At 39.2% G+C, this 23,734-nt stretch overlaps 1 protein-coding gene across 6 annotated transcripts in view; it reads right to left on the bottom strand.

The window, feature by feature from the left end:
* Cdh8 (cadherin 8) overlaps positions 1 to 23,708 on the bottom strand; it is a 356,401-nt gene extending 332,693 nt beyond the window's left edge. For 2 of the 6 annotated variants that reach the window (XM_015488797.2, XM_048792059.1), the window contains exons 1-2: positions 23,260 to 23,707; positions 9,162 to 9,612 (exon numbers count right to left, since the gene is read on the bottom strand). In XM_015488797.2, the coding sequence (XP_015344283.1) occupies positions 9,162 to 9,413 (252 nt within the window). In that variant the 5' untranslated portion in view covers positions 9,414 to 9,612; positions 23,260 to 23,707. Of the gene's footprint in view, positions 1 to 9,161; positions 9,613 to 21,758; positions 22,123 to 23,259 lie in introns of those variants that run through there. The other 4 variants (XM_015488796.2, XM_048792057.1, XM_048792060.1 and 1 more) reach the window with 4 other exon arrangements.
* Positions 23,709 to 23,734: the final 26 nt, after the last annotated feature.

Below are 23,734 nucleotides of genomic sequence, written 5' to 3'. Positions count from 1 at the left end.
GGGGGTGGGGGCATATTCAATCCATTCTGGGGTTGATTATTTATCAATTAATTTCCTAAAAACTTTACTGGTGTGTGTAATATATATTAAAATATTTAAATACATGACTTTAATATTTTTATGTGTACAAAAATTACCTGGGGCTATTGTTGAAAGGCAGCTTCTAAGTAAGTCAGGATATACCCGCGTTGAATGAGATTCTCCATTTCTAACTAGCTCCCATTATTGCCACTGCTGTTGGCCTACATACATTCTTTTGAGTAGTAAGAATGTCATATATCATATTTCTGTTCCAGGTTATAAGATCTAAAAGGATTCTTAAATCTGAGGAGAAAGAGAGAGAGCCAGTGCTTATCAGCGAACATGCCCACATCTTAAATGAATATTCAGATCTTTGAGTGTTGATAAGGCTGCCATTTATATTGCAAAATATTTAAAGATTTATGCACAGAAACATGCATGAACAAATTATGCCAATCTGTATATTGGGGGGTGAATATATGTTAAATATAATAGAAATACGTGCAGATATACTTTACCGAAATACATAAACAGGGGTAGCCAGGCAAAGTGAAACACTGTAAATGTGATCACCTTTTACCTTTTTAAAACTGCCTAATTCCCTAAATAACTTTTCTAGGTTATGCTTTTGTTTTGAAAGATTACAAATAGCATGAAAACTGACTATATTATCTGAAGACTTATAGAGTAGTTTCCCACTTCGAGACCACATATAAAATGTTCCTGTCTGGCTAATAGTTGGTCTGCATGTAATGGGAGTTATTTAGCATGCATTTAGCAGTGCAGCCAAGACTGACTGTTCTGTCTTCGAAGTTGCATAAAAATGAATAAATATGCTTAGCACTTTAATCCATTAATTGATGAGATTGGCCCACCAATGGTTTCACACAGGTATAGCTTTACTTAAAATGAGATTCTATTTACCAAATGAGCTTCACAGGATATAATGGTTTCCAAGAAGCTCCTATGAATGGATGGCATTGATTTTTAAGAAAATTGAGCAATATAACATTATCATTTATTTCCCCTCATTTTATTATGTTCTATAATAAAAGCATATCACAGAAAACAAAATGCAGAAAATTATTTTGCAAAAAATTGAAAATTTCACCACATATATATTTCATTGCAAGTGCCCCTTTATTGTTTTGTAGTAGTTATTAATCTGAACAAATGTAAGAGATTAATTCTTCATTTTGTTTTCAAAACAGATACTAGGATGTCATTTATGCATTAGATATTCTTACATATTTGGGTTTTTATGATCTTATATACTCAACAGGGGAAATATTTATATCAAATATGATGGATAGAGTTATATATGTAAATACCTCTGTTTTTACATTTATTTTGATACCAGGGATTGAAACCAGGCATGCCTAATCATCAAGCCACATCCCCAGACATTTTTATGCCTTTATTTATTTATTTATTTATTTTTTTTGAGACAGAGTCTTGCTAAGTTGCTCAGGATCTCACTAAGTTGCTGAGGCTTTGAATTTGAGATCCTCTTGCCTCAGCCTCCCAATCCACTGGGACACTGGGATTAAAAGCACATATCACCACTCACAGCTTTTCTAACATTTTTTTTTTTAACTTAAGAGCATTAGCAACATATGTGTGTTTTGGGAATGTGTGTATGTTTGGGGGGTGGAGGAAGCAATTGAAAAAGTAACAGGAGAATGGTGAAAACTGTTGAATATCAGTGAACCAGGTGATGAGTTTTATGGTTTTTATAAATGTTTGAGTACATATATAATCAACATTTGAACATGTATATTTTTCATGTGCACACATGTATCATAATAGATATGTGCCAGTATATACATTATTATAATTATATTCTAAGTGCATTTATGTCGTGTCTGGTATTTTTTATTTTGCACCATGTTATAATTCTCATTTTTTTATGAAAATTTCTTTTAATGAGAATTCAATTTATTACTTCATGGGAACATGCCACAGATCACTTTTAGGTGCTTTGTATTTGTTTACCCAAACTTTCCTTATGAATTTTAGCTTTACACTTGTGATGAGAATCAATTTTCTGCTATTTTTTCCTCATACTGACTACCTTGTTACTCTATACTCATAAAATTGTATTATTTAATCTGTCTCTTTTCACCATAAGCATATGACTGCTATCATTTTGCTTCTAGTGCAAAAAGTACCTGGCTCAATGAGATTACCCTCAAAGGACTAATAGAACATGCTAGATACTTTCTTCAACATGTCTGATTGAATATGCTTTTCAGGATATCTACAGTGATGAACATGAATGATGTACTCTTTCACCTGGCCCCTTGCAGGGAATGAAGTGCACAGGGTGAGAGAAAGGGGTTGAATAAGGACCAGAAGATGAGTTGTTTACTCTTGTACAAACTCAGCTAATGGGCTTTGCATGCACATGTATGCAGGTGGCCAGGCATGTCCATGTCTCGGGGGAGGGTATCGTTGCTGCTGATTTCAATGTCTATTATTCTCCTTACTTATATTAGCATGAAACAATTTTTCAACTGTTTTATTTCCAAGTCAGGACACTGAATAAAAGGCAGACAACATTTGTTTGGCCAGATTGAAACACACAATGCTGACTTGCAGTTTGGCCAAATTATTGGTACACCAGGTTCTGTCTGAGTAGGCAGAAGCTTGATGGAACTGACAGTGAATTGTTCTCGCAAGCCTGAAGATACAATTTGGCTGTGGCTGTGTTAGGCTAGTGCTCTTAACATGCAAACGGCCAGCAAAAATAATGGCATGTCAAGTACAATTTTCTCACTGGTCGCTGACACCATAAACTATAATACGGTGTAATTATTTGACATCCTGTGTCCTTCATACTAAGCACCACCCAAACAATTTCCAAGTTACACAGAAGAGGGAAGGTTAGAAGGTCAAATTTAAAGAGAGAAAATGAGTCAGTGCCTTGGAGGAAGAGGATTATAAATAGATGTGGCATCACCAGCAAAAGAGTTACATCCAAATAAGGAACAGCTCCGAAGCCCAGGTAGGAGGGAAATAGGGAGGAAAGAGAGCAGAGGAGTTTATGTAAGAGAGAGGATTTAGGAGAGAATAACTCTGACCACCTGGAGAGCAAACCATTTTTTTCCCAAAATAAAGCAATATGAGGAAGAGAGGATCACAGGGATCACAGAATGAGAGCTAACGCAATGCAACTAAAAGATTGATAGATGTTGCAAATATTTATATCCCGGTTCCATAGATATTTGAATCTAAAATATATAACACCCTGATCTACCATGCAATTACAAGAAAGGAAAGTGCACCCTGGAGACAATAAATGATGGCCTTTCCCAGCTACTTTGAAGTACAGTTGAGTTAGAAAGAAGCCACATCTCTCAGAGATCCATGCCTATATTTTCCACCTTGTCTCAAAGACTCCAATCCCAACTTTCTGTATTTTAGTGTAATGGACTGAAAGTTTATGCTCACCCCTCCTCTCCCAAACATTCACACATTGAAATATTCCCCTCCAATGTGATGGCATGACTACTTGGAGCCTTTTAGAAATGATTGGGTCATGAGGGTAAAGCCCTCATGAATGAAATCAATGCATTTACACAAAAGGTCTCAGAGAACCTCTTTGTCCTCTTTCTGCCATGACAATATGCACCATGAAGATGGCAATCTGCAACCCAGAAGAAGGCCCACAGAAGAACCTGTCCTTGCATCTCTGCGATCAAAATATCCAACAAGAACAACTTAGAGGAGGGAAAGTTTGTTTTAGTTCATGATTTCAGAGTCTATGATTGGACAACTTCATTCTTCTGGGCCCAAGATGAGGCACCACATTATGGAGAAAGGGCCTGGAGAAGGGGTGTTGCTCACTTCTTGGCAGCCCGGAAGCAGAGAGAGAAAGCAGAAGTGGGCACAGGAAAGAGGAACTCTTCCAGAGCACACCCCCAATGACCCACCTCCTCCAACTACATCCCACCTGTCTATAGTTACCACCTAGTTGACCAAACTAGGATGGGCTGATTAGATTACAGCTCTCATAATCTAATATATTGCACCTCTGAAAATTCTTTCACGAACACAGAATCTTTGGGGGATACTCGATTTCCAAACCACACTACTTCCTGAGCTCAGATTTCTAGTCTCCAACACTGTGAGAAAAATAAATGTCTGTCGTTTATAAGCTATGCGGTCTGTGTTAACTTGTTATAGCAGCTTGAACTAAGACATCCAGTCACCCTGACCTCCTCCCAAATCTATAAATAGCCTTGTGCATGCTATGTCAGGAATGCTATCTCTTTTCATCCCTGCATCATGATTTACCTGGTTAATGTGTCTCAACTCACAAGTCATTTCCTTAGGGAAGATTCCATCTCCCCACAGAATTGGTCAACTTCCTCTGTATAAGCTTCAAAAGAACCCTATTCCTTCACTTCAGAGAACTTACATGAGTTTTAATGTGACGTTTGTTCATGTGATTATGTCTCCTGCAAGCAGCCCATTTTTCACGACAAAGGACATAGATCTGTGTTTGCTTAGTGCTAAGACTCCACTGTCAGTGAAATATTCACTGGGCTTAGCAGATAGCAGATGCTCAATAAATAGTTATGTAATGTCCCTATTAATTACCCTCCTTACCCACAGTGGAGGGCTTATGATGACATCCAGTTGTCTACCAGAAAAAGTAAATGCACATTTTATTATAAGGATGATATACTTTTTATTTTTCTTTCTTTCTTTTTTTGTCTTGGTTGCAAGATTTATCAAAAACCACAGTGGGTATTCTCCTTCTCTTTTCTAAGACTAGAACAAATAAGCCTATTTAGGTTAAGTGTCCCTTGAGCCACTTCTTTCTCCACCAGAATTTCCTGAGAAAGTTAATGGCAGAGTGTGTGGCAACCTGGAACACTCAGTATTTATGTGTTTGTGAACAGGCTGTGCACCACCTTGTTTCACAGAGAACTGGAGGCAGAAGCGGAGTCTGCTTGGCTGGTATTTATCTTTCAGAAGGATTTCTGATCCAGGTTGTGCCATAAGTATAAGCAGAAGTTTAAAGATGAGCTGGAAGCAAACGTGCTACTGCTTGCCACTGGTAAGGGACATGGTCTCCACAGAGTTGCTCCTGCAGCCTCTTGGAGAGAGGGCTACTTTAGCAAGTGAACTCTGCTACCTTCACTATCTCTAAGATGTTAAAAGTCAATATATGGAAACGGTTGTTTAAACTACCCAGCTGCTCTAGCAACAAAATAGGCAATATAAAAGCCAAGTATTAACCTCTTTATTGAAAAATGTTACTTATATCAAATCTGATTGGGTTTATATGACTTTTCCAAATTCCTCCAATATTGAGTTGGATAACTCTTCATCTTTGCACTTTGTGCAAACTATTTACTGAGCAACTTCTGATATCCAACTAGCATGCTAGGATTCTGGGAATTTTTAGTGTAGAACAACAGATGTAAATATATAATTTCTTTGTGGAACTTGCAATTCTAACAGGAGACCAATCATAAACATAGAGTAGGTTAGATAATGATCATTAGAAAGTAGAAAAAAAATACAACATAGGAAAAAAGCTGTGAAATATGGCAAGAAGGACGATTGTATTTTATGCAGAATGGACAGGAAAAGACTAAAAAGATGACTTTCAAATTAATTCTAATTAAACAGGATATATAGAGGGTTATGTTGCTCTGACCAAGGGAATGTTCAGTCACCTTACTATACCTGTGATCTGCGTAAAACTTCCCTCTAACTGGGGCACCTCAGTTTCAGCTCTACCACACCCCACTAGGCTGAATGCCAGGCATTTTTCAAGATCTACTGAAACACTGCTTCCACCCAGACTAATGAAAGGGCCCATTTTTAGGCTCCCAGAGGCTTGTGCTGACAGGAGGCAATAAGGAAATAGTCGGTGTGTTTGTCCACCATTCTACTGCAACCATACACACACACACACACACACATTTTTACACAAAGTAAGAATAATATTATGACTACAATTTCTGTGTGCCAATCACCGTGTATTTTATTGACTCTGAAATATTCGTATTTATCTTATTGCATAAGCCTTGAACTACTTCAGTAACTTTCCCAGGGTTAGCACCCATAAAGCAATAAAATTAATATGCAAACCTCTGGAGACTCGTCTCTCTCTAATGCTGAGAGTCTTTCCCAGCATCCAGCATCTACGGGTATGTAAAAAGGAAGATGGTTGCTGTAAGGGTGTATGTGTAGCTCAGAAGAGCCAATTACTCAAAAGCTGGTTTTGCCCTTGAGCTTGAACTCAGCCTGCCAGGTCTGAGGCTCCCACTACGGTGACATGCAGGAGGGCCTTTTAAAGAGCAGGTATGCTCATAAGTAACTAATGCTTCTCAGCCCGTTCCTGGGGAGCTCTGTGGTGAAGTGGTTTAAACAGTCGGATGTGGAAGAGTGTGCACAGAGATAAAACACTGAAAAGCACCAGTGGGCACCCCGATACGGATCATCCCCGCATTCAGCCTGACATAATCTGAAGCAGTCACCTGAAATGTATTTTTGGCTTTGTTACAACCCAAGATCCTCAAAGGCAAAGTTGTCCTAATTCAGGAGACATTTTCTTTTGGGGCAAATATGTTTGCTGAAAAGCTTTTCAGAAAATAGTTTAATTCTACTTAAACAACGGTTTGGGAATAGGCCATGGTAGGGTGCAGGCAGAAGGGCCAATTTATAAAAATGTCTGGAATTAGGACTCAGAAGTTTTTTGACTATTTTGAAATCCTAGGGTTCACTAAAAACATTTCTGTCATTCAGAGAAGCATGAACAGCTCAAGAATTACTAAGTCACACAGAAATGCTAAAATCCTCGCCGTTTGCTCTATCTCTATGACTTAATTTAAGGAACAGAGGTGAAATCAGCCATCAGATTCTGAGCCCAAAACAAACCTTGCTTTAATTACTTTTTCTATTCAGATAAAAATGGAATGCTCTCTTGAGCACAGTATGTTCAGTTATGTACATTATGCAATACAGGACCAGAGTGATACACCTGCATAATGAGATAACTAATAGAAGAAATGCACAGAGGAAGTATTGATCTATTATATTTATATGCACATATTTCCAAAATTCCATAAGATATGGAAATGATTTGAATTAAAACTGTTTAAAGAAATGTGCACATCCAGAAGTAAGAATTTCAGGACTTTGCAATCTGTATTCAGTAACTATTGAGTAGAAATTATAGGTTAGACTCCAGGTACCTGATTATGAATATGTAATAGGATATGGTGGGTGAAATTATGGCCTTGAGAGTCTCCAACAGGATTTAAACCCAGGTAGATCATTTGCTAACTCTGTGATCATGATTTGATTTATTAATTCAGCTAAGGCTCAGTTTCTGCATCCACACAAAAAAAGATAACACTGGTTAAGAAGCCCATATCTAAAATCCATGAGGCTATATGTGTTTTGGAATTCAGAACTTTTCACACTTTAGAAACATATCAAGGTATATAAACTATATAGTAAGTAACAGTCTCAGCAGGTCTGGGGCCGCACCCTGTAATCAACTACATTAATATTTCTGCAGTGAAATGTATGAACAGTCACAGTACCGGGATGCATTGTGACTATAAATAGCTTCACGTCAGTTCTGCTACCTGAGTTTGTATCAAGAACATAAAAAAAAAAATCCTTCACAGAATTTTATATTTTGAATTTATATGAATGGGAGTACAAAACCGTTTTATATGCATATTTTCATATGTTCGTGTGTTTGTGTATATACACTCATGCACACTGATAAACCTATACATACATATACATATCTGGGAAACTCTTGTTAGGATCCAATAGATTTATGCCAACAAAGTAGTTTTATAGTACCATTTGACATGCAAAAAAACACTCAATGTTGGCCAGAATATAAGTTCCTTGAAGACAAAGATCATTGCTTTATGGATATGCCCCATGCACCTAACAGAGTGACTGGCACACAGGAAGAGCTTAATAAAGATCAGTGGAGTGATTTATGCTATCTCCTCTTCCAAGCTTTCTTCTTCTAACTAGAACCACATGAAATGAGAAAACACAATGCTCAAAGAGACCCAACTGCCTTTTCAAGACAACAGGTAGAAGCAGTAATACAATCAGAAGCTCCTAGTGAAACACAAAGAATTAAGTCTTGAAGATCAATATTTAATACCCCTCCTATTTTTCTTTTAGATCACTGCTTTTGAGAAATGAATAATACTGGCACGATTCAATTCTGAATCTAACTTATTAAGTAATCTGCCAGCAGCAGGCTCATAATTGGAATTCTACCTAAGGTGATAATGTTGCATCAAAATTAATGGAAGCTTAGGGATGGTTCTGAGGCTAAACCTGTAGTGTCCTCAGTAACCCACCGTGATTTTGGAAAACTGTGACTACACAAAGAATTTGCCCAAAATAACAAAACATATGTAAACTAACACCTCTCTCTCTCTCTCTCTCTCTCTCTCTCTCTCACACACACACACACACACACACACATGCACGCACGCACACTTTTAAACTAAAATTTTGATTATACACTTTTTATCCCACTTTACAATGAATGAGCTACTTTCCTATTACAAATTTCATCAAATACAGAACAAGGTACTGTTAATCATTTACATTAAAATCTTCACTTTCACCATTCTAAAGATTGAAAAAAAATATGATGAAACAAAAGGAGAAACATATATCTGCAATTGTAGATACATGGTCTAAAAATAAAATGAAATAATATCTTAACAACTGAGGTGGTAGAATTTCAAACTGAGCAAAAGATGTATACCTTTTCCAAGCACAGAGCCAAGTACCACAAACTAAAGACAAGGTTTGGCATGGGCAACTCTCACATACATGAGGAAGAATGCATATTTGTTTATGCATTACATAAGTGTTGGGTTTTTTCTCTCTGAGGGTGGGGAAGAAGTGTGTGTGTGCAGGAATGGGGAGTCCCAAGAAGACCATTTTTATATGGTTACTATGGGATTATTCATATTCCTAAGGAAACCAACAGGTTAACTAACCAACCATCTGGCTTAAAGGATTTAAGAGCTAAGTGTGGCAGCAACTGTGGGGAGTCTGATGTTAAACATCTAAAGACCACAAACAGACCCTGAAATCGGGATCTTAAAAAAAACGAAGCTTACCCGGCCAACAAGAATCGGTTCAGGTCCAGAAAACTCTTCCAGGACAAACATTTGATTCCAAACCCAGCCTCTTTTGGAGCGGTTCAAAATCCGCTGTTCTTCACTCAGCCTGTTTAGTTCCAAAGGGGATCCACTCATTAAAACGTGAGACTGATTCATTGGAGCCATGTAAATGCAAGGGGGGAGAGCAATCCATAAAATTATTAATGGAGTCCAGAGATCCAAGAGCATTTCCGCTAGCCGTTCTGGCATGGTCCCACCAGTTAAGCAAATCACCACGAAAATGAGACAATTATTTTGTTTGCCTCCGGTCTGCAGCCATCCAATTCATCATGCAGTGCCGAGTGCTTACTTACAGCTCTGCCACGTGCTGAAAGCTCTGGAAACAGACATCATCTAAGCAGCTTTTCTAAGACCACAATCCATTGGCTTTCCTTTCCGTTGAAATTTCCTGCAAAAACAAGGAGGAAGAAAGATAAGGGTCCCCTGTAACAGGTTTTAAAACCAAATCACTGCTTTTCAGAAGCACCTAAGTGAGTGATAATAGGCACTTCCCAAACTCTTGAAGTGAAGGAAGAGGATCTGAAGAATTAGAATGAGTAGACTAATAAGTCCTTTGATTTTTTAAGCTTCATTTAGATTTTAGTATTCATTCCATAGGTGTGTCACTTATCAAAAACTGCTTCAAGCCCTAAGTCTCTTTTCCCTCCTTTCTTTCCTATTGCACTCCTTCCCTCCCTCCCTTTCTTCTTAACTTTTGTCCTTCCTTCCCTCTGTCTGGTCCCCCCTTCTCTCTCTTCTTAGATTCTTCTTTGTAATGAAGTTGGGGGTGTACGCAGAATAGATCGCCTCTGACCATTTTCTTTAAAAAAAAAAAAAACATGAAAAACCTTGTTAAAAGACAGGGTATGCTGAACTCTGTGAAGAAACTCGAAATCTAATGAGTAAATTTAAATAATAATAATAATATTAATAATAATAATAGGAATAGGAGTGGGAAAAGGAATTTATCTAATTTTTATGGTCTCCCCTACCAATTTCCATCAGACAGGACTATTTCCATTTCAGGGTACAGAATACAATTCTCTAACAGGATGCTAATAATGAAGGAATAAAATTAGAATGTTCCCAGAGAGGGATTCTGTAATGTCCAGCCTGTATGCCATAATCAGGACAGTGTCAGGGCTCCTGTTGTAAATGTACAGTTGAACGGGAGATTTGAATTATGAAAAAAAAATTCCTTTGGGAATGAAATACAGTAAAAATAAAATTTTCAGTTGAAGAAATTCAGAAAGGGATGAGCAAAATAAATAAAGAAATCCCCATCACCTGAGGTGTCAAATACATTTTTTGCTTACCTTTGGTGTAGCAAAATTTGTTTCTTCCTTCTCACAAAGATTATTTTTAAAGAAAAACTAAATGTTCACTACAGATTCCAGAGAGAAGCCTCACGGAATTAGATTAAATGGGAAAATAATTCCTCAGGACACCTGTGGGAATGGTTTGGCTCAGGGAATTCATAATAGGGTAGGGAACCTTTCACCTCTGCGTCTCTGGTTCTATTCTGGCTCCAAATGAGAAAGCAAAAAACTCTTTAACACTGGGTAGGCTGGTGAGTGGCTTAGTGGAGCCAGATGAAAGGAGCAGACACTGATGCTGCTTGTAAATACAGGCAGTGTCCCCTCTAGCAAGATGGCCAGATGGGTCCCCCTGCTTGTCACTCTGTCTGTCCTCAGTTCGATTTCTAGGACTCAAAAGGGCCCCACCCTGATGAATGTGCAGGGCGCCCCTGCAAGCAACAGTTGTTTTGGAAGTGGAAGACAGCGGCTTTCCCTTGGGCACCAACTCAGAGAACACTCCAGAACAATGTCGTCTTCTTTCCCTAATACTGCAGCACACCCAGGGAAATCAAGTCTTCCCTTAAGACCCACTTTGATCCCAGGGTAAAAACACAGATCCGCAGGCTTCAGAACTGGTCCCAATGAAGTAGTCCCCAAATATCTGTCCCTTTCTGAATTGCCAAACCATTTATTTACTGAAGAGGCATCTGCAGGATATCCTTGGGGTGCCAAGCTCTCTCCCAGCAAGACAGTAGGGAGCCGTGCTGAAGGAGTATTGGGGTATGGCAGAGAGTGTCTGTTCTGGAAGCAGAGAGCCTCAGAATTGAATCCATGCTCACCCAACTTGCTACCTCTGCAGTAATGGACAAGATGTTAAAGTTGCCTGAGCTTCAGTTTTCTCAAATGCAGAATGGCCATAAAAATAATCCCTATCGTACAGGGCAGCAGCGGGTGTGGTTCAGAACTAAGACACACAAAAACAACAAAAAGGTGGGAAGCTAAACTGTACCAAACTGTAATTCATGTGATTATCCTCAGTCAGAATATAAGAGTCATGGGGACAGGGTCCCTGACCTGCAGAGGCTTTAGTAAAAAAAGAGAAGCAAAGAATAGAGCTACGTGACTTATACAATAAAAGTAAGCAAGGCCCAGGAGTGGCATAAAGTTACACAAAAATCTTCCCCAAAGTGTCAAGGGGAGGCAGGAAAGGGAAGGGCTTGTCCATTTTATGCAGATGGTTAGATACATTCTGGTCCATGTTTCTGCCTCCCTGCTTCCCAGGGAAGAGACTTATTCTCTTTTCAAATATACCCTTTCTATGGCAGGCCTAGTTCAGGGCTCAAAAGCCACATGTGTTGTTCTCCAGTGACCCAAGTTATATAGATGCAGCAGAGGGTCCTGCAAGTGACCTCTAGTACAGGCCTGTTTGGGGCTTACATTCTAGTCCTTACACTTACCTGGGTACAACCAGGGCTTAATTAATGACAACTGCAAGAATGACAACATTGTTAATAATATGGACCTAACAGTTTATTTTGAGGACCAAAGGAGGTAATCTTGGTAAAGCAGTGAGGATAGATCGGCAGGAATATACCCTTTGAATTGTGCCAAATACCTTTGGGAATCTTGTTCTTAATGATTCTGCTATGGTAAAGCTTAATTCCAACATCAAATCATAATAGATACTTCTATTATGGAAACTACCAAGTGAGATGCAGGTAGAAGGTGATATACATGATAGAGGGCCTATCTAAACTCGCCAGAATCAGGCAAAAGTCATTATAAACCTGGGAACAATTTTATATAATGACAGAGATTCACAAGCTAGAATGAATATATGACTAATGGGATATGTGTGTAGCTACAAAAATCATCCATTGCCAACATATCTTACAGTTAAATAAAGCTTTCAATACCCTGAGTTGTTGTGTTCAAAACCAAGGCAGAGAATTCATTAAATGACTTGCCTAAGGAACATCTCCGTAAGGACAGAACCATTATTTGAACCTAGGGAAAGTCACTTCAAAATTCTCTCTTAACACAACCCATTCTTTTATTATTTTAATTAATGATACATATTTTATTATGTGTCAGTCACTGGGGATAGAAAAGCAAACAGGTCAGAGCTCCTATACTCAAGGAGCAAACAACGTAATTGGGAAAGATAAAAAACACATAATTGCCATATTAATAAAAAAGTGGTCTTGGGAGGGATAGAGGAATACAGAGTGCTGATATGCCACTCATCTTGGCAGTAGAAAAGAAGGCTTCCAGGAGGAGGTGTCTCCTCCATGTTGAGAAGGAATTAGCCAACTGAGGAGGGGCTCAATGTGAAAGAACATTTCAGTCAACCCACGGACAGGAACAGGTCCATCAAAACCTCCAGGATCTCTGAATGGATAAGTATCTGAGGCAGTTTTTAAATCATTACTTGCAAGTTCACCCAGAGATCACACACTCCTCTTTTTTCCCTAACCCACCAAATCCATAATGGCCATGGTCTCCCAAGAGTCCATGCCAAAAAAAGGCACACTCTTCTTTGACAATTCTTTGTGAAAATGACATGTCTGACTTCTCCAAGTGTTTGGGGAATAAAAGTATATGTCAACCCACAGAGAGGGTGTGCAACTTTCCATTTTTTCAGAGGAATGGTGGGTGTCACTTTGCCAATGCCCTGCAGTCACTGACAGAAATCTGGAGAAAAATTATCTCCGTTCAGTGGAAGTTCTTTTTCATCCACATCAGTCATTTTTTTTTTTTAAACTCATCCCTGTATATAGCTTCTAAGCACTGAAACACTCATATTCTGCCTCATTAAATGTTGCCAAATTCTTAAATTACCTACCTGTATTTTTATATTACCCTTTATTGAAACAGGCTTAGTTTTTGAAATATTCATTTAAAACTGGAAAGTCAATGTAACTTGTCATAATAGAATGTAACTGTAAAATTATAAGATTAATAATGAACATTTAGAAAGAGCCTTGATAATATTAAAACATGAAGAAGGAACACAAGCATCTAATCTTCAAAATAATCCTGATATATGTATTATTATTAATCATTTTCATTGTGAAGATAAGCAAGCAGAAGAAAAGAAGGATCACATTTTATATAAGGTTTTACTTTGACTAATGTGGGTACCATCAAAGCCTGAGGTCATCTCTCTATTTGTTAAAAAGATCAGCAATAGTTAGAGGCAAACTAGTAAACATTTAACAAGGGACTATCTAAAAGAAAAAAACAAATCCCTGATTTGGAGTGTTTTCTGATTTCCACTCAGGCCGATTTCAAACTTACAATGTGACCACTAACCTGTTTTGGCTGTTAATGAAAATTTGACCTTCAACTTCGAGAAACCCAGTAAAGAAGTAATTCTAGCACACCCCTAGTAGGGCCATCTCAAATATTACTATGCACACAAATCACATGGATTTCTTGGTAAAAAACAGATTCTGATCCAATCTATCTCAGGCCACATCTGGATTGTATTTCTAATAATCCCTCCTGCAGTACTGATTTGAGGACCACCCTTTGAGAAGCAAAGAATTTGAAAGAAGACCATCTTCCAGCTCACACTTCCTTGATATTATCTGAAATATTCAATGGAGTAAAAAGATAACCACTTCCTCTTCAGTGTCATTTAATGCCACAATGGTGCACTACTTAACCATCCTTGTGCATGCAGGACTAAACACACACACCTGACCTTCCCAGTCTGGAGTAGGTTGAATAGAATTTTGTATGGTGGCATGATGCTTTATCCATTCCCTCTCCTTTTATTTTATGTGTGATACTGGGAAAACGGCCCAGCTAACTGGTGTGTCCTCGTGCACATGCATGCAATCTTGAAGCAGTGAGATTCAGCCTTCAAAGGATCTTCCACTTGGAGAGAAGCAGGATTCTACTGTCACACCGAGAGCCATACTATTTATATACTTGAACTTCTGTCACCAGCAGAATTAATATTGTCCTTTTATAAGATCAGAGAATAGCTCTATAGGAATTCTGGAGATGCAACCAAACATTATGTCACTGTTATCAGAATTAATAACCACTGCGAATAGTAGCTGCATATACCAACTGCTTAACTCTCTGCAAGGAAGAAGAAATTAAGCAAGGTTGTAAAGCCTGAGTTAAAAAAATCAATTTATTTTTACATTTTCCAACCACAATATCTATGTCTGGCCAAGCAACCCACTTTATTATAATGCTAAAGCATTGATTTACACCCACATAGTGATGCGAGGAGATTTTTATACCCTCTGGAATTTTTACACGTAAAAGAGTTTTTAGAATTCCTCCAAAAAAAGATCGAATCCCTTGGATAAAATACTTGTAACCTGATTTTTCATTCATATTCATATGTTAGATACAGTTCTAATTACAGCCTGGTTGTCACTCTGTTGACCCCAACCCTTTTTTAAGGTAAACTTAGTCAATTCTCAGATATGTTAAATGATTATGTAAAGGCATATTACACCATGAATTCTGTAAACAACATGGATTGAAGTTCCAAATGATAAGTTACACACTGACGAGTGAACTTTAAAATAAAAAGAGGCTCTTAAAGGTACTTTGGGATTCAATCCAGAAGATTATTGTGGTTGACAGGAAATTATGCTTTCATTATCACTGGATTTAGTGGCCACAATATTTCATAGAAGCACAAATGACACACAAGACCAGAGAATTTCTATTAAAAATGTTTCTGACCTTGAATTTAGAGCCATTAGCAGGCTGCTTCAAACAGGTAAATGCACATTGAATTTGAAGTGGTGTTATTTCAGGAACATAGGGGAAGGGATTCAATGTGTGGCCCAGTGCTATTCAAGTCAAGCCCTGGGTGACTGAAGCTGAACAGGTAAGGAAGCTTTGGATATCAGAGAGAAATGACATTTGCATGTGTCCAAATATAAATAGAGTTATTGACATGCTACTCTTTTTTACTTGAAAATTTGTCTTAAGTTTTATAGTTGCTGGTTACCTTAGCAAAAAGAAAGAAAGAAAGAAAGGTTTTCTCCTCCTCCTCCTTCCTCAAGATGGAGTCAGAAATTGATTCTTCAGATAGGAACTTTTGAATCTGTTACAGATATACCAGAATGGGGGGAACTAAACTTGGGACAAAAACAAGAAAGTGAAAACAAGAGTCATTCTCTACTGTTACTGGACCAGAACTTTACTTCTAAAACTTTGTTAGATTCATAAGTTTAGTTATGATATTAAAGATGAATCTATTCTTCTGAACTCTCTTAAGACATAAATTTATTGAGATTGTCCTGAAAAAGCCAAGTGTATGTCTTAACTTCTATTGCTAATTACACAGTGGTACCAGAAAATTCGTTTATGTCTAAGTTGAATCTTCCTTCCTTGGTTGCCTTTAAATCATATGTTCACCATTTAATATCCAAAGACTTAATGTGTGAAAGCATTTTGTGCTGGCCTTTTAAATCACAGTAACCCATCAGAACTGATCTTACTTTTCAGCCTTATAATACTGTAGGAAGTTCCATGAGACAGTTGTTCAGGGCACTGATTTTAAAATCAAATAGAAGTAATTTGAATCACAGAACCATCGTGCATCAAATAAATGGCCTGGGTGAATTCATCAAACAATGATACTAGATAAGGAAACTGATGTTCTGTGTTTCATACTACATACCTTGAAATTTGAGGAAGAAATTAAATAAGGTATGCAAAACTGTCATCAATATTGCAATCATGGGTATTTTACTGAGTATTGCAAGTGCTTAGAAAAAAATAGTGGCTAATTTTTAAAAATTGCTTTATTTCAATCTCTTGCTGTGTACATCAAGGTGAAAATTCCACTCGTCTATGTAATAAATAAAATAACATTTTCCAGCTTTTGATTTTTTTTAAAAAAGGCATCAACAAAAATGGGTACAAATGAAATGGCATTTTATAAATATCTCTCCATATCCAAGGCTAACACACAATTAATGTAATGACTTTAAATAGTTTTATTAGGCCCCTAAAGCCAGTCATTTTTCTTTTTCCTTAGAAGAAATGGTATTTTTCTTCTTTCCATCACTGTTTTCTGCTGAGAGAGCAAAGTGCAAGCACTCCCTCTACATGCCCAAGCTACTCACTTTCAATCAAATTTAATTGATTTGTCATTTAATTGAATGCCATGTGTCATTTAAAAACATGGCCTGCTACTTTTCTACAAGAAAAATTTCATTGCATTTCACAATCATCTACCTTCTTGTGAGAATGGTTCAAATGGAGAGACCCAACTAAGGCCAGTATGAGACAAGTGATATCTATGTACTAGTAGAAGCAGACCTTTCTTATTGATGCTAACAGAGATTGGGTTCAGGTGGTGTCTTCTTCCAAAAACATTCAGTACACTCTATTTGTTTTAAGAAACTTTAGCATCACAGATGATAGTTAAAAATAATTAGCGGCTTTCCTTTCTCACTTAGAATGTGTGGAAATGGTTAAAAGCAATCATATCACATAACCAGAGGTACAGAGCCAGTTGTACTGAAATTGAAATGCAGCCAAGTATCCAGGTATAAGAAGTCAAGATTCTATCAATTAGATTATGCTAGATAGCAACCACACTTCCAAGTGCACCTTACTGTTGTTCTTTCATGTTTCAAAGTCTATATAGCTTAAAACCACCCACTGATACTGTTAACATGAATTGTGGACTCAGATGGTTGATAGGTCAACAGACATGCATTTGGTAGCAATCATTTGACAAAAATAACATTGGGTTAATTTCCAGAATATACAGTGCACCAAAATTAAGCAACTTGGTTACACAGATTCTAAGATAAATATACTACTACAAGTTACTATGGTTGAGCGAAACTGAAAGGCAAGTAAGTTTTACTGCTTTAATCAAATAAGTATGATTTGTGTTTCATTTTTCTTAGCATTGCTATTCTGAAGATGGTAAGAGTTAGACATAATGTTAAATCCTATTTGTCAAACTCAAACAGCTTGACAAATAGACAAATAAAGAGTGGAATGTGCCTTTGTAAATTTTATATCAAATTTTGGAAATAAGATTGTCCATATAAAAAAGGGATATCATTCCCTTATGGTACTTATCTCATCTCTCCCGTCTACTTTACTCTGTGTCATTTGTGTCACATCAGGGATTGAATAATCATATTCTATGCATATTCTATCTAGACAGAAATGAGACACAAAAATATTGTCCTCGATGCTAACAGAACATAAATATACTACAACATTTTCACTTAATGATGTACATAAAAAGATTAAGGAGGTTTGAGGATGTGATGCCATAGTAGAGTGCCTGCCTAGCATGCATGAGGCCCTGGGTTTGATTCTCAGCACCACAAAAATTAAGTAAATAATTTTTAAAATAAAAAGATTAAAAAGAATGTTAAATAAAATATCCTTAAACATATTCAACATGTTTAAATATTTCAACATGCCTAAAATACCAATAAACACATCCACAGAAGCATCTTCTACTGACATATTTTTTTTCCCCTGTGGGTGAATGTAAGGGCCAGGTATCCTGCTGATTAAAATCAATACAGAGGAGTATGGAGTATGGAATCAATAAAGAGGAGTGTGCCTTCAAAGACACCCAGACTGTAATTCATATGAGTTTATCATGAACTATTCTATTAAACACACAAAAATATGTCAAAGAGAGAAAGAGAAAGCAGGATGAAACCAAGAAAATACAGAGGAAGGAATTTCCTCGTTGGTCAATTTTTTCACACATACTAACCAAGGAAAAAGTACAGACATTGAGTTACCCATATACTGCTTACACAATTAGACCATTTCACCCAATAAAATATAACTCTGCATCACATACAGTTTAATAGCATTCTGTGATGCCAGTCTAGTCTTGGAGGCATTCTCATTTTTACAAAGCTGAATTATGTCATTTTTTTTTATATTCCACAATCGTTTAAAAAAAATGATTGTGAAGGGAGAAAAAATATGCTTTGTGGAACATGGGTAAAATTGATTTTAAAATATGAGAAAAGCTCTGTCTAAAAATAAACTTAGGAGGATTTATGAAATTTCTGTAGAGAAAATTGTAGTACCTAATCCCAATATTGGACTTTGGGTAAGATTGCATTCCCTCCCTCCCCTTTATGGAAAATAGCCTAGCAAAGGTAGGGGTAGCCTCATCTTTCCTAATTTCTTAGTTCATCAAATAAATATTTACCAGGCACTAATTCTATACTTGGCCTTAGACCAAATCCTCCTGGCATTTGCAGTTGTCTTGCACAGTGGGGTGTGGGGGTGGGGGTGGCAGGAAAGGAAAGGGCTTGAAGGTTATCAATACAGGTATTATTGTTTTGTGATACTTTCCAAAGAGATAGAAAATCATTTCTATATATTTCTATTTACCAATAGAACTTTTTTAAAAAAGAGATGTTTAAAGAAGGTGAGTGATGTTATGATAGGGAATAGCACATGACATTTAAAACTCAGGAAATAAAAGCTTGGGATATGGCCTCACTGCTGCACCATGAAGTGGCAATGGAGATTTAGTTAGCAGCAACATATGGGAGAAGCAGCTAAATGGCAGCCCTTGAACTTATTTCTTTTCTGACCTTTTGAAGTTGCCAGGTTCAACTAATTTTCTTCTCTTGGTTACATCTGAAGCGGGTTCCAGAGGCAGGAACCAACAATTCAGCAGAAATAGATTGAGCATCCCAACTTTCTGTGAGAATGAGAGGAGAACGACTAATAGCCCTTTGGTTAATTAAGCCTCAGAAAATCAGATGCTGGCCTTTTACCATCAAAAATTGTTCATCTTCATAACAGTACACTTATGGGATTCTGGGGAGCAATTCCCAGCACCACAGATAACATATCTTAAAGACTAATCAATACACAAATCAGTCAAGTTATCAAAGGCAGATGAAATGGCAAAGGAAATACCACAAAATTCTCATATTTGAACCAATAAAGAGTTAGTTACCTGGTCATATTTTCAAGAAGCTGGGTGTGTGTTTGTGTGTATGTGTGTGTGTGTGCGTATGTGTGTGTAACACATAACAGATATCAACAATAATCTCCTTTTTGGTTAATGCCTACATCCTCTAAGAGATGTATGATATACTCAAGTCAGGAGTTTCTTCTGAATTAAAAAGCAAATCTAGCCCCATTATTGAATGCCAACAATACTGAATGCAAACTGCAAAAAGCAAACTGTATTTTTATTCTCTGATTCACTGAATGACTTTGAAACAAATAATAAAATCATTGAAACTAATATTAGCAGCAATGCTGAACACAATATCTTTATAAGAAAGTCTTGGGACCTTTAAATTGCACCTATAATTGAAAGGGTACTCTGATTCTACTTGTTCATCGATTTGTCAAACACAAAACTTTTCTGACGGAAATATAAATTGAGTGTCAATTTATCCATTGAAAGCTTTTGGTTTTGCATGGAAAACTTGTTCAAATTAGAATGTTGATAAAGCCGTGAAGTGCGGAAACTTGAGTAGAAAAATGAAGATTGTTTTCCTTTAAAACATTAATTTATTTATATTGAGAAGGTTTTCTGAACAGTTATTGAAGTGTGAACTCTAACCCTTTTAGTATGTGCATGCTCCTTTTCCCCACCAATAAACAAGGAAAAGAACCTGGAAAGCAAAGCCCAGAGGTACAATTTCTTGAGTACAATCATTATATTCTTAGTCTTTGAAGTTGCCTTGCTTTGCTCCAACAATCTGATCCTTCGGGCTAACAAGGAGTATCAGACCTTAAATCTCTGCATAATTTTCAGGAAATGTTACCTGATGAGAATATTCACAGATCAGTCTTTACAAATGCCCTCAAGTGGTCTACTCCTGGTGAGCAGATTTTATGTGGTATTTGTTTGTCCTGTTTGTTTATTGACATGGGTCAGGCTACCAGTGACACCTTAAACTGTGCTCACTTTCGCTACTAAATTGAGAAGTTGTATTAGATGAATGCTGTCTTGAGCCTAGTTTTATAAAGTACTCAAGAGTAATTTTCCAAGTGAAAGACTTCCTTGCCTTCATAGTTTATATGTGTATAGTTACTAAGTAAGTGGAGCTGCTCCTAGTGAGGGCTTCTCCAAAACGATCTGTTTGTTCTTCATCCACATTCACACAGCTATAAGAACTCAAGATATGCATCCGGACACCAGAAATGCAGCCAAGAAATGTTACAGAGTCCTGGATGCAGAGATTTACCCATCTGGAGTCTTGAGGGCTGGGGGAGACTACAAATTACAAAGCAGAAGCATTGATTTTAATTGTAATAATAATTAGAAACCTAAGATCCAATTTGCAGGGAGGAAAGATGAAAAAGTTTAAATGACAGCATTACAGCACGAATTTCAGAGATCATTAGCCAGTGTCTCTAAAATATCTGTCCTATTTATGACAGTCAGCAGATACCCTGACACTCATTTGGGTGGCATACTGAACAGACTAAGGACAAACTGCTATTGAACAGTCCAGAATGAAGCAGTACCCTGGGTTGCTGGAAAGACTGTTTTCAGGAGGAATTATCTTCAACTCCTCACCCTCTTCATAGTCCAGGGGGGGAAATATATACATATATATATCAAATATGATTTAAAATCCTGCAACTGCTCTAGCATGAAATGACTCTATGACAAGGGGATTCAAATCTGCTAAAGCAGAATTACAGAATATTATTATCGGTATTATTATTTAATAAGGGGAGAGCCCTAGAATTTCTTTCAGAGCTCAGAGAAGTGGAAAATATGTCTGGACATGATGATTACGGAGAGCTCTTTTTAAGGAAAAAAAAATGTAACATTCACAAAACATCCTTCAGAGGTTTCAGTACTTTCACTAGAAGAATATCTCTCTTTCTCTGTCTCTGTCTCTCTTGCACACACACACTCACTCCAGAAGAAATCTCTGTAAAACTGGACACAACTGATGAAAGGCGCTAGCCAGGAAGAGATTTCAGTGGTGTTTAGCATGAACGACAGGGCTCATTTTGCATGCAGTGAAGTACAGCGGCGAGGCTGAATGGATGGAAAATCCCACTCTCAAATCTTACATAAATATCTGTTTCCCACATATAGTTTTCCAGTTCAAAAGCTGCTATAATGAAATCGGAGGTGACAACCCAAGGCGAATTTTTAACCATTGAGATGGCTGTCAGCTCTGTTATAGGGAGGACAGGCGCTTCAATACGGCCCCAACCAACCCCAGTCCCCTTTCTATCTGCTTGGCGACGGTGCCCGATGCGAGAGGGCACAGCTCTCACATACCTTCTCCGGAGTCCCCTCCTTCCCATTGCCAGCCCACAAATACCCTGAAGCCCAGTGACAGAAAACAGCCGGCTGATCTGATTAGCAGCTCTGGTGCGCTAAGGGATTGTCGGATCTCGCCCCCTGAAGAGGAAACTCTTGTGGCATCTTCAGGAAACGGTGGTAAAGTTGAAAGGGCCTTTTCTCTCTCCTGCTCGTCTCGTTATAAGCTCTATCCTTTAATTGGAGCTGAAGTGAGCAGCTGCCAGCCTGATTTTCCATTACGGACAAATGTTGTGCGTTTGCAACAATAAACAATTAATGTTGTTTGATTTCTTACATTTAGCAACCCAAGCAAACAGCTGCCATCTCCGCTCGCGGAGGCAAACGACTGGTCCTTGACATGCCGCGGCTCGGTGCCTGCGGGGAGGGTCAATGACCAGGAAACTTTGAGGCTTCTGCCAATTTGAATTGGGGAAGGCTTTGGTCTTGGGGAGGGAAGATGCGGAGGAAATTGTGGATACCTGTTGGCATCAGCGTTGGCGGCGGCACGTTTTCACTGTTTCCCAGCCTTGGCTGGAGCACGCAGAACGGGAGTAGATCCCTTATGAACCTGTTACGCGCTGTCAGAACCAGGAAAAAACCCTATCTTCCTCCAGTCCTGCGAGGGGCGCGGCCCGCCCCCCAAGGGTTCTCGGAGGAAGAGCCGCTAGATGACAGAAAACGCAGCTCCTGGCTCTTCGAGACATAGGAGAGGAGCTATGGAGGAGTCCCCTGCTCAGGCGCCTCTGTGAGTGCAAGATCGCCGGCTGGGAGGCTAGTGGGGGGATTCCTGGGGTCCTGCCTGGTTGCGGGGCAGCGTCTTGTCTAGGACACAACTACAAAACGGCTTCGGAGCCCGGGAGCCGGGTAAGTTTGCAGCTGGCACCGCGCCCCCCAGGCTAGAGCAGCCACTTGTGGGAAAGCCTCGCGCTGGGGCTTTCACAGCTGAGCCATGCCCCTCAGCCCCATTGCGGGGTTCGCCCTCCCTCGCCTTGGAGAGGAGGAAGTGCAGGAAACGAGAGAGAGGGCCCCTGGAGCCCCTGAGCCTCCTTTCCCTCGGGTTCGCACCTCTCAACGCCAGGCGGCGGGGGCTTCCCATTCACCGCACGGACCCCGCAGTGAAGGCGCGCGGCTGCAGCAGCGCCTGCCTGTGTCAGGAGGCGGCGAAATCGCCAGGAGACCGCAAGGAGGGAGACCGCCAGGAAAACTGGAGGGGCACAGCCTGTAGCTTGATATTCAGGATCTGCTGTCAGAGCAGTTTGCAAAAACCATCAGGCAAAACCCTTAGGAGTCCCTGTCAGCCATGGGTAAGGCGAAAGGAGACGCAGCTCTGTAGGTGTTGGGAGCTAGCAACCCGCATCCACCATCTGGGGGAAAGGAGGTGCGCAAGGTGTCCGAAGGGACACGGGAATTCCTAAAAGAAGCAATCCCTTCTGGTTCTTCGGGTATGAAGGAATACGTAGTGTGGGGGAGTACTTACTCTTACGGGGCTCTGAGCTGGTGAATTTCAAGCCTCCTGGTTCACAAATGGCTGGAGGGGATCGGGGTCCGCTCTCCAGGGCGGCCAGTGCTGACCGGTCCCGGTGCACTGGGCAGGCGCCTCCAGATTCCGTTCATGCCTCTCGGAGCTGCGGAGCTTGGTGCGGAGACGCGGGGCAGGCGCGCTGGGCTCAGGGTGTCCGCAGCCCAAAGTGCAGCTGGCGGATGGACGCTACCGTCTATGCACAAACCGGTGGTGGCGGAGGAGCTTCGAGGAGGCAGGGAGATTCCAAATAAAATCCACTAATTCTGGGCTGAGCTCTTCGGCGTGCGAGCCCGCCTGCCTGCCAAATGTAACTGTGAAGTGATGTGGAAAAGTGAGCCGGGTGCCTCCCCTGACGGATCTCATTGGGCAGAGCGCAGAGGCAGGTCTACCACTTGGAAATTCGTGTAAGCGGCCCCCCCACCCCGCCCCC

The sequence above is a fragment of the Marmota marmota genome, unplaced genomic scaffold (assembly GCF_001458135.2).
Source record: "Marmota marmota marmota unplaced genomic scaffold, marMar, whole genome shotgun sequence".
In the NCBI taxonomy this organism is placed as follows: Eukaryota; Metazoa; Chordata; class Mammalia; order Rodentia; family Sciuridae; genus Marmota; species Marmota marmota.
This window is presented reverse-complemented; position numbering and strand designations above follow the sequence as displayed.